Raw genomic sequence first — 12664 nt, 5'->3', positions numbered from 1 at the left:
GTTTTTTTCATCCTTCGTTCGTTTTGTTTATTTGTTTACTGGTGTGTGTGCGAGAAACTCATTTTTGTTTCTCAATTTCGTGTGACGTTTCGGAAAATGTTTGCTGGCATGCTTGGTTTGCTGGTTGGTTGGTTGCTTGCTTGATTCTTTGGTTACTTTGACAGTGTAATGAAATTCCATTTTGTTGCACAGCAGTCGGCTCGCCAACTACATACAGCTACATCTACACGTATATACCGACATAAATAAGTTTTCTGCAATTTCAGCCGCTTTCAAAGGTCGCCGTGGATTTTGCGAGTAGAAAGGGTGGAAGTAACAACGCACACGTGTGTCTATGCCTACGCTTTCATATTTCGAAAGGAGATGGAAAAAACTAAATTAGTGCTTAGGAATAGCTAGAAGCAGCGAAAAATAAATAAAAGAAAAAGAGATAAATAAGAGCTAAGTTCGCGTTTAGCCTATCATTATATACTAAACTACAGCACACTATTGACTAAATGAATTAGGACAATCTAAGGGAAGTACTGAACAAATTTCTTCTATTTCAACAATCACTGATTTCTGGCTTGAAAGAGTAATTTTCGATTTTGATAATTTTTAGATGAGAGATATATGTCCAAGAGGGTGTATTTATGCTAAGTTTTATAACATATCTTCGTTCATGTTTTATGTATCAGCGAGGTGTGTTCAAAAAATAACGGAAATTTTAAAATAAATAAAATTCTAAGCTGTATTCATTGCTTACTTTGTCTGTTCCCTAAAGTTAGCCTGTTTTTATGAGCTTGACGATTTTCATTTGTTGAAAGCTCACACTTCGTAGCTTGTTCGTGGATTCCTGTCCAAAAACAATACTGTAAAGACATATTCGTTAGACGTGGCTTCGTGTGACTCTTTCTTATTTCCAAAAATAAAGAGAACTTTTAAAGGCCTTCGTACTACATGAAATCGCCAAAGGCTACCCCAAAAATGGAATTTGAGAAATGTTTTGACAATAGGTAGCAGCTCTGCTATAAGTACATAATATCGAATGGGGACTATTTTGAAGGCGACAGCTTTAATGTAGATGAATGAAAAAATATTTGCTTGCAAAAACGAAAATTCCCGTTATTTTTTGAACACACCTCGTAGTCTATATCTAAGCGGCTTGAAAGGGTATTTTCTTATTTTGACCATTTTTAGAAGATAATGTACACACATTAGATGGTTGATTTTTGCCATTTGATGTCTCCATCTATTATTTATTATGAGAGGAAAGGTCGCCCTGTTTAGTCCTTAGCTTGACCTCGCTTGACCTCCAATTCGACGACGGTTCAACCGTGTCGAAATTTTTTGACAATAGGTAGGAGCTCTGCTATAGGTACATAATATCGAATGTGGACTATTTTGAAGGCGACAGCATTAATGTAGATGAATGAAAAAATATTTGCTTCCAAAACAGAAATTCCCGTTATTTTTCGAACACACCGTATACTCGATATCTAGGGGACTTGGAAGAGTATTTTCCGGTTTTTAGCCTTTTTAGATGATAATGTACACACATTAGATGGCTGATTTTTGCCATTTGATGTCTCCATCTATTATTTATTATGAGAGGAAAGGTCGCCCTGTTTAGCCCTTAGCTTGACCTTGGTTGGCACCCAATTTGACCACGCTTAATCCCTGGCTTGACTTCGTTTTATTCCTTAGCTTTACTTCTTTCCTTCGTTTTCCTCTTCTCACTTTTTTGCTTCTACAATACTGAGGTCCTTAAAATCTCATTAAGAATTAAGTAGCAACATTACTAAAATCCGTCTAAGCTTTGTAGCACACCGTTGCTCGCTAAATTTAACTAATTAATTATTAGGTAACCTGTTCCGAAATCAAATTAAACAACGTTCACACACTTTTTGTTACATTTGCCAGCAGTGCGTACCACCATGCGGCAACACGCCTATATATACGGACATCCTTATGCCAAAGAAATAAGAAATAAATGAAAATGCTAAACTCATCTCAACAGCAAATTTAATTTTCCCATAAGTAACTTTTTTCTTTTATTTTTTCTTCTTTTTCATTTCATTTCTTTTATCTCTTTTGATTGCACACTTTCCATCTGTTTACCACTGCTTTTATGCGGCTATGCTGTGTTAATGTATACGTTGTTGTTGTTGTTATTTCAGTTTGCTTATTGTTTTAGCAACAAATGTTGCCACTTTACTGCCACACTTCTGCGCAACGCGCCCGCCCACCAAAAGTAATGAAAGGAAATTATTATTATCTTTTTTTTGTGGCAGTTACTATTTTCTTTTTTTTTCTACTCACTTATCTTAGTTTTTATACTCTCGCAACAAAAGTTGCTAAAGAGAGTATTATAGTTGTATAAGAGAGTACCACATAACGGTTGTTTGTAAGTCCTATAACCAAACGAGTTAGATATGAGGTTATATATATCAAAGTGATCAGGGTGACGAGTATAGTTCAAATCCGGATATCTGTCTGTCCGTCCGTGCAAGCTGTAACTTGAGTAAAAATTGAGATATCTTAATGAAACTTGGAACATGTGTTCCTTGGTACCATAAGAAGGTTAAGTTCGAAGATGGATGGAAGATGGTTATGTTATTTTCAGGCATTTCCTCTTATACTCCAAAATTGGAGGAAATCGAATTATAACCACGCCCACTTCCCGTATAAAAACTACTAAAATTGCTTTAATTCAGTAAGGAAAACCAATAGAAACCCTAAATTTCATTATAAAGAAGGTACAGAAGAGCTCAAAATGGTATACAAAATTTAAAAACTCAAATGGTTCCGCCCACTTATAAACCATATCTCCGAAACTCCTAGACCAACTTCAATGAAATTCGGTTTGTAATATTTCCCTTGCATCGCAATTATATGTTGTGAAAATAGGCCAAATCGGTTCACAACCACGCGTACTTCCCATGTACCAGAACTTTCAAGTCGATCGACCGTTTACTTTACAATATATAAAGTAAGCACAAGTGAAGATATCGGAACAGAACTTTGCACAAATACTTCATTTATAATGTGGCATCGCCCTTCGAAAAATCGTCGAAATCGGACCATAAGTTTTCAAGGCCCCATTTATCGAACTTGAGGACCTCAGGGCTTCTAATTATTTTTTTTACCGAAAATATAGGAAAGTCTCTGAGATATTTAGAAGAAATTCGGAGGAAATATCTTTCTTTTAATAATATGTCTCCGTGCCTAAAATACGGGTCATGATTTTACCTAACTTCCATATACATACCTAATATTAGGGTTTCCAACTTTCAATGGACTTTATATCATATAGATGACGAATATGTGGGTCAAATTGTGTGTTATATTAAAAAAATTAAATAAATAAATTGCGAGAGTATAAAATGTTCGGTTACACCCGAACTTAGCCCTTCCTTACTTGTTTTTTTTTTAATTTTTTTTTTTATTTTTTGTTTTTGTGCGCTACCTTTGTTACAACTGCTTGTATCGAAGACTTTGTAGCGGTAGCTCCGCTAGGCTTCGCTAAAACCTTCTTCTTCTTCTTCTACACATTCATTCATTTCAAGCAGCAGGAATTAATTTTCTGCTATGCTTCCTTTCAGCGGCAGCGACTGTGGCGTCAAATATTTTCCATGCGCACACTATCGTCGCTATTGTGGCAGCCCGCGCCATTTCCGTCATAACCCGTTCGGCATAGAAACTTCTACATACTAAGTGCGCATATATGCCATATGAAATAATGTTCTGAGTATCGTTATGAATTGCCACCGTGGACCATGTACCGTGGCACCATGGCATGCTAGACAGCGATGCTTTGTCATTTTTGTCATCTTCACTAGCGGAAATGTCGGTGATAATTCTCCCAACGCGACGGACGGATGCATGTCTCCACGGCGCGGTATCATAGCACAACCGCACGACCACTAGCGCCAGCATCAGCACTATTTCCTCATGCACCGCCTACTTCCTTTTGTGTGCGCTTCAAATTGTATCCTTTTGGTTGGTAAAGGTGGAAGCGCTGTTAACGTTGGCAGCACACAGCACAGTAGCTTGTGGTCGCTTTTGCTTTATTGCTGTGGCCACTGCTGCTGCTATTAAAGCATGAAAAAAGCTACTTTGCGTACGTCTTAATCCACGGCAATCTGTACGCAATAAAAAAAGCACGATTCATGTGATTATCACCATTATCATTACGATTTGCGTCTACGTCATCTTCAACTACAGCAACTCCAGCAGGTGCTTCTTCTTCATAATTTCAGCGTTAAGTCATTTACACCACACCACACGCTGATGAATGCTGTGGGTGAAAAGAAGCAACTGCGCACAAAAAAATTTAAAGAGAATTGAAATATTTCACTATAGAGTTCTTCTGCAGTCAGCGAAATTATGGCTTGGAGTTGCACGGCATAAGCGCAAAGTGTGCAAAGCAACAAAAAATGTCTGCATACTTTCCAAGCCACTCTCACATACTTTTCGGGGTATTTAACTTTATGAAAATAGTTTTCTTCCGACGTTTCTTCTGTACGTGTGTGCAGTCGTTGCACGTAACCAGCAAGCAAGACGCAACCAAAGAACGAAGCTACGTAGGGTTATAAATATAAGGCAGCTAGAGTATGGCGCACGCCTCGAATAAAGCATTGCTGCTGCCATCAAGTAGAAGCGTACTCACTTTATTGAATACACTCGTACACAATATGATTTTCATATGAGCTTGAGCAACAATTAAAGCCTAGCGAGTGTGTAAGTGAATGCGCAGCACAAATTTTATTCATATAGGCTTTTCTGCGAAAAACTATAGATATTTCTCCCCCTCCATACACCCACAGTACAACACTTAAGTCTACCTCATTTAAATTCACTTGCCGTTACTCAATTGTGTGGTGCATACATATGGATATTGTGTGCCTGTCCACAAACTACTTATGCGCTCGTAGTCATGCGTTTTATAGACAGTTGAATGGCATTGACAGTGTGTGGAGGCATTCGAAAGCGGCAGTTGCAGCAAAGCATTGTAGTTTTCTTTTTAAAGCCTGCCTCTGCAGCAAAAGCTTTGTTGGCCAAGCAGGTGTACGTCAAGCCCCCACAAGTACGATGACTACCACCTACCAATCATCAAGCTCCGTTTCGTAATGGCGCATTGCTGAAATTCTCCTTAACCTCTCTTTATTATTTGCTGTGCAGTGCTTGAAGTACTGTTTTATTTCCTTTTTTGTTTGGTATTGAAGTGTGAATGCACTTGATGGTAGTGAGTTTGTGTATAAATTGCTCTTCGATGAAAGTAAATAAAATCGTAGGAGAATCGTAATGGAAGGCAAGTATGAAAATAAAGGGTGATTTTTTAAGAGCTTGATAAGATAAAAAAACGCATAAAATTTGCAAAATCTCATCGGTTCTTTATTTGAAACGTTAGATTGGTTCATGACATTTACTTTTTGAAGATAATTTCATTTAAATGTTGACCGCGGCTGCGTCTTAGGTGGTCCATTCGGAAAGTCCAATTTTGGGCAACTTTTTCGAGCATTTCGGCCGGAATAGCCCGAATTTCTTCGGAAATGTTGTCTTCCAAAGCTGGAATAGTTGCTGGCTTATTTCTGTAGACTTTAGACTTGACGTAGCCCCACAAAAAATAGTCTAAAGGCGTTAAATCGCATGATCTTGGTGGCCAACTTACGGGTCCATTTCTTGAGATGAATTGTTCTCCGAAGTTTTCCCTCAAAATGGCCATAGAATCGCGAGCTGTGTGGCATGTAGCGCCATCTTGTTGAAACCACATGTCAACCAAGTTCAGTTCTTCCATTTTTGGCAACAAAAAGTTTGTTAGCATCGAACGATAGCGATCGCCATTCACCGTAACGTTGCGTCCAACAGCATCTTTGAAAAAATACGGTCCAATGATTCCACCAGCGTACAAACCACACCAAACAGTGCATTTTTCGGGATGCATGGGCAGTTCTTGAACGGCTTCTGGTTGCTCTTCACCCCAAATGCGGCAATTTTGCTTATTTACGTAGCCATTCAACCAGAAATGAGCCTCATCGCTGAACAAAATTTGTCGATAAAAAAGCGGATTTTCTGCCAACTTTTTGGTAATAAAATTCAATGATTTGCAAGCGTTGCTCGTTAGTAAGTCTATTCATGATGAAATGTCAAAGCATACTGAGCATCTTTCTCTTTGACACCATGTCTGAAATCCCACGTGATCTGTCAAATACTAATGCATGAAAATCCTAACCTCAAAAAAATCACCCGTTATTTCGTTTTAATTAAATTTCTTATTTACTTAATTTTGTTATTCGTTGGAGGTAAGAAAAGTTTTGAAGTGGCATCTTTTTTTTTGTTTTTGCACAACTAATGCTATATTTTGCAGCATAAAATATATAAATTTAATTAAATATTCATTTAACTACTACTTTCATTGAGAGCAATAGAGTACTTTGGTCTGGAAACCAGTCTATATTTTATTAGATTTATTTGAAAATATTCTGATAGCCGGTTAATTTATTCTTTGTTTTTCCTTTCAACTATCAAAAATAAATATTTTAGAAATATCAAATAATCAGCGTCCCCAAAAAAACACGCGAGTACCGAGTTTCAAGTGAATCCGATTAGTTTTTCAAAAAAGCGTCCACCATATTGGATCCACCATTTTGAATTTTGAAAAACTGACACCAGATTCGTAATACGTGTCTCCGAACACCAGAATATCCAGTTTCAAGGGAATCCGATGAATTTTTACAAAAGCTCTCCGCTATTTTGGTTTTATTCTATCTGATAGGCTAAAATGGACTTCGGATTCGGATTCAGTGACATAGTAAGATCCCCAGTTCCGAACAATTTTTTTTTTCCAGTAGCCAGTTTCTTATAGCCAGTCCTCTCTCTTGCTCTACAAGTAATGTTCACGACTAAAAGGCAAGTATTTCCATATAAGCGGGTAAAATTTGTCGTTTTTCATGATTTTTTTTTTTAAGAAAGTACTCGATCGAATGTTTCGAAGTTTTTTGCAATAAGTTATATTTTGAGCTATATTTTAAGATTGTTTTATAAAAATATTGAAAAATAACGGGGTTATGTGCTGTCTTCGGAGGAGCCAAAAAAGTTCCCCAACTGCTGACATGATTCCGGACGAATGAGTAGCTGAAACCAAAAAATTTAAAAAGGTTATTAAAGTTTACGATTTTTGAAAAAATATCAAAAATGTTCAAAATAACGCGATTCTAAAAAAATTTCGTTTTTTAATGCCAAAATGAAAATTGTCAACCAATCAAAACGTCATTGTATAGCAAATATATTCAAAAATACTCAGTCTAAATTTGAAGTCGATCGGTCAATTTCTCGTCGAGTTAAGATGTCAGCAATTTTGAAAAATGTCGTTTCGAGCAAAACGCGTTTAAATTTTCGACTATAGCTGCTTATATCTGCGAGCTGTCGCTGCCATTCAAAAACTATTCAAGACTTTATCGCTTTCACGGGATATTTTTGAAAGTATAAACTATCGAATAAGCAAAAAATAAAAAAATTGATTTTTTTTAAATTTCAAACTGGTATTAGCCCCTTAAATTAACCTCGGACCCAAAAAACATAAGGTACACATAGAAATGCCGCCTCGGCCTGAACCAATTTTTTTTTACTTTTCAAGTATTTTTTCGTTCTTTCCATAAAAATTTTCACGACTATATTTCCATATATTCGAGTTTATTAAGAAGGTTCTGATTACCCTTGTATGTATTTCAACCAAAGTGCTTTACACTTTAAATAACATGGTTTTCATTAAAATTTATACAACACAGTTCTGTTTAATATAACAGACTTAATAAATTTATGACTATTTTAATCTTTTTAATGTTTGATTTAAGTTTATATTCAGTTGAGAGGCCATTTATCATCATTAATACACAGTTGACAGCAGTTTTTTGCAAACAAAAACCGTAAAAAAATAAATTATTTTTCAAACTCCTTGTGTATGAGCATAAATAATTGATGAATTTTGTAATATTCATATTTATGTAATTGAATATTTACATGCGCGCAAAAATGGACATAATATTTGAAACCAATGTATACCATTTGTATTAATTTCAATGCAATTTTTTTGGCATGCAGGCAACAAATGAAAACGATTTAATGCACTAATTGTAAGTCCATTCCAATTATTCATGCAAATATATTTTTACTTTTGCATTAATAATTTTTACACGCAATACACATGAATTAGTAAGCCAATGCGATATCACAAATCGAGTTTTAAAATTGACTTTCAACAGACATGTTTTAAAAAATGCCTGCGAATTGTATATCAAGTTGAATTATGTACCAACAAAAAGAATACAACGTATTGGCTGTCATTTGTTCTTTAATCAACAGAGAACGTAATTGTTCTTTCATAAGATCGAGTCTAACAATAGAAATGGCACTTAGTTTCTGTAATTTTTCCTCTTCCTCTTCATTTGGTTTACTTTTTGATACAAGAATTTTTGTTATTTGGATATCGTACTGTTTTAATTGACTATTTCCAATATTTTATCAGTTTTTTTTATGTTATTCTGGACGAATATGGAGTCAGCAAAGCAAAGATCATCAATTTTGACCCAGTCGTTCTGGAGTTATGAATTAACTTTGCTTTCTTTATATAGATAGTTTAGAGCCTGATTGGTGTTCCACGGTTTTTTAAAACTATTTAAGAAAAAATTCAGTTTAGATGGTAGAAGAATAAAAGAAATACGCTTCAGGTCATAATTTTTGAAAATGTTTAAAGTATGAAGTTGATATTCCTTTGCGGTTCATAATCTAAAGAAAATACTTTGCAAATACCGCCTGCTTGCTTCAGGTGTTTAAGGCGTTATTTATTCAAACGAAGAATAAGTCACTGGACTTTCTCGGAATTTTTAAACTTGACTCATTCGCAAAACCAAATGACTGGCTCTCAAAAAGCAAGAGGCAATTGATGAATTTATAGTATGCTCTCGGAAAGCCACGAGAGCATGACATACCAAATTTACCAAATACTCATGAAACTATTTAATTTTTTTATAGAAGTAGACTGTCCACCCACCGATCTAAGTTGCCTATTATTTGTACAATTGTCTTTAATTTCTACAAAATTTAATTGCCAATCGACGCTTAACCTTAGTACTTACGTTGTGATCGGTTAAATTAACCCATTGACTTTAGGTGTTAACCCAATGAAGAATAGTCGCAAGAAAACGAACAACAGATGAGTAAGCAATGTTACGAACGGAATTAAGAATTAAGAATTAAGAATAAAGAGTGAAAAGTGAAAAGTGAAGAATGAAATATCGAAAATAAACAAAATAAGACAAAAATAAAGCGTAACACTCAACGCTTTAATCAAGTTCATGAAACCAGTTTGGAGGCAACCAACGACAAGCGTCATTTCGAAAACCAACCGTCACAATGTCGAACAGCTGGCTTATGCAGTTGACTGTGTTGCTTTTGGATACCTTTAATAAATGTGGAGTAGAGTAGAGTAAAGTGGGGGACGCTAAAGTCAAGTGTGGAAAGCAATGCTTAGAATGCTGGAAGTGCATTTGTATGTATGTATAAAACACTTGATTACTCAACATCATTAATTGAAGTCTCATAGATAGAGTGTACTCATGTATATATAGAAGAGTACATATATACAAGTGTATGTCATTTATCGTATATTGACTTATCGAAGCGCTAATTTGCTGCTTTTTCAATTACCGTAGGTAGATAATCCAACATACATACATACATACATACCTACTTATCAACAAACAAATAATCTCCAGTGTTGCAGTGAAGAGCGCACGAGAGTAACACAGAGCGCTAGTGAGTTGGTTACTGGCTGGTGTCTATAAAAGTAACCGACGTATAGGGAAACCGGCTACAAGTGTGCAGTCAATAAACACATACACATACAGTAAGTGAGTGTATCGGCAAGGGACGGTACTTGCTGTTGTTATAAAAAAAAATGAGTATTAAGTAGCTATAAAAAATATTTGAAATGAAATAATGATCAACTAATGCCGACTGTTTCATTTCGTTTCGTTTCGCTTTCATACATATTTGTATGTACATATACAAAGATATAGCTGTTACTGGCGAATCAGTTCGAAAGTGAAGCGCAAACGTATCGTAAGCAACAAGTTGCTGTTGTCGCACAGTTCGTTGTTGGTTATTTATTTAGCAGAAATAAGTTGCTTGTTGTCACTGTTTTTTGCTTGTGCGCTTGTCAACGTAAACGTACGTGCAAATAAAACGTAATGCTGCAATTGTGTGCTTAAATTTTCATTATTTTTTTTTTTAATTTTTTCTACTGCAAATGCAGGTCGAAGTGTGCGCACTCTTTCGGTCGGTCAGAAAGTGCAGCTTATGCGGTTTATTGTGCGCCAGAGGCGTGCATATGCAAATATAATTTTTTTTTCCATAATTTTTAATATTTACTATGACAAGAAAAAGTGTAAATGTAAATGTAGTGAATTTTTCAATGACTTTTTTCTCAATTAGAAATGAAACGTGACGTATAAATCTATAGTATATTGACGCTTGGTTTGATAAAGTGTGAATGATTCATAAAAATAAACTGTGGACGCTATTCGATGTAGTGAGGGGAGTTCAGAAATTGTGTGGCAAATAAAAATATTAAAAAAAAACAGTGCTAAAGAGTGTAAAACAATTTTTTGAAAAAAAAATTTACAATTTTTACAAATGAATGAAAAAAATAAAATAAACAGTGAATTAGATGACAAAATATATTATTATTGTTACTAGAGGTCTACCCATTTTATAAAATTCTGCGCGTTCAACTAAAAAGTATTTAATTTTTTTAAGGACACAAAACATAAAATTTTGCATAAATTTCATTTTTATAAAAAAAAATAATTTTTATAAAAAAAAAATTTAATTTAAAAATTAAAAAAAATAGTTTACTGAATAAATGTTTACAAATTAATTGAAAAAAATAAAAAATAAATGGAGAAGTAGATGAACAAATATATTATTATTGTTATTAGAGGTCTACCCATTTTATAAAATTCTGCGCGTAAAACTAAAAAGTGTTGTATTTAATTTTTTAGCGGCACAAAACATACAAAATTTTGCATACATTTCATTTTTATAAAAAAAAATTTCATTTTTATAAAAAAAAATTTATTTTTTATAAAAAAAAATTTTAATTTTTATAAAAAAAAAATTAAAATAAAATAATAAAAATAATATAATAAATATTGCACCACATTTCAAAAAAAGTGCACCGTAATGACAACAACTATTTTACCAAAATATTCTCTGGTTAACGAATATTCATATTTTTAATCTCATTTTAGCAACGTTTGTGTCACAAACAATTAACAAAACGAATTAAATTTAACTAACGACGGAAATTTGTAACTAATTTCCGAAATAATTTACATAAAAGTATTATTCCTTCGACTGAGTTTAAAACACATACCAAAGCATAACGCCGACTTCTTGTCATTACACTACATACTATATATAAAATAAGAGCAACAAAAACAAATTTTATGCGTCATGCCTTCACCGACCAAATCATTGAATCAACGCGATCGTATACGTGATCCACGCGAAGATATACTGCTCGAGACAAATTTCGAAGATGATGGCATATTAACACGTGCCTACAACAACAATCCATATAACGCGGGCACAGCGATACACAATCGACGACGCAGCACCTATCGTTCAGATCACTCTTTGGATCGCTATACCGAACGTGGTGGCGATGAAGGTAAATCCAGTTAGCGGCTTTTCACAACATATCTGCAAGCATACGCTAAGTTGTGCACTAGTTTTTTAAGCGTTAAAGCGCTGCTGAATTTTAGTGTAATGCACAGCATTTAAACTAACTACTGGCACAAATACACGAGTTTTATATATATCTTAAGTGTTTATTTTTTCTTTGTTTGCGAAATTGCGTAATTTGAAAGCCCTGTAATTCAGGCCTTTGTAATATGACACATACAGTTGGCGTTAAATGCTAAATTGTGCAAAACTGTTATGCTTAACAACGTCACGCTTTTTATGTTGCTATTGTTGTTGTTATAATTTCGACCTACTTTTGACGCACTTTATTACATCACTGCTAGAATTTCAGCTCTCATTTTCAACTGCTTATAATGTAACGTCTTGTGCCGAGGTTATTAGGTTAAGTCGCCTTTTGTTCTGTGGTATTATTTTTCTACAATTCTTAAAAAAAAAAGCAAAATGTTACGTTTACTTTACAAATTCTTTGTAACCCACTTTTTCCCCCAGCTTTTGCACTCCCTTTCATGTTTTTTCCAATAACCATTCTACCTTAATTTCACTGTTTACTTTATTGTGCTCATTCAATACCAATACCCCGGTATTTCTTTGTTTCATTATCTAATATTTCCCCATTCTTGTTATCTCTGTGTTATCACACAACCCATTTGCGCCAAACCACAATACCCCATTCCATATCTTATCAACACATTAGTTATCGCTCGCCACACCATCACAACCGGAGCAATAAATTTCGTCATATTTTCTTTGCTCTCCCCCAAAATGTAAAATTGTTTTAGCTCGAGGCCTCTCATATCCCACAAAACATATATACTCACATACATACATACATACTTATAGTAAACTCCTTGCAAACTTTTCATATACATTTTGCGTTCGTACTCGTTCCAATACTCACATTGAATCAGTTACTAAA

General features: G+C 34.6%; 1 protein-coding gene across 3 annotated transcripts in view; it reads left to right on the top strand.

The window, feature by feature from the left end:
* The window catches only part of LOC105221610 (neuronal membrane glycoprotein M6-a), an 87533-nt gene that overhangs the window by 44340 nt on the left and 30529 nt on the right, over positions 1–12664 (top strand). The window contains exons 1-2 of one of the 3 annotated variants that reach the window (XM_011198727.3): positions 10057–10209; positions 11292–11713. The exons of 1 other annotated variant lie outside the window; for it this stretch is intronic. In XM_011198727.3, the coding sequence (XP_011197029.1) occupies positions 11497–11713 (217 nt within the window). In that variant the 5' untranslated portion in view covers positions 10057–10209; positions 11292–11496. Of the gene's footprint in view, positions 1–10056; positions 10227–11291; positions 11714–12664 lie in introns of those variants that run through there. One more of the 3 variants, XM_011198717.3, reaches the window with a different exon arrangement.

The sequence above is a fragment of the Zeugodacus cucurbitae genome, chromosome 4 (assembly GCF_028554725.1).
Source record: "Zeugodacus cucurbitae isolate PBARC_wt_2022May chromosome 4, idZeuCucr1.2, whole genome shotgun sequence".
NCBI classification, from domain to species: Eukaryota; Metazoa; Arthropoda; class Insecta; order Diptera; family Tephritidae; genus Zeugodacus; species Zeugodacus cucurbitae.
Note: the sequence above shows the minus strand (reverse complement) of the source record. Positions and strands in the feature narration are given on the sequence as shown.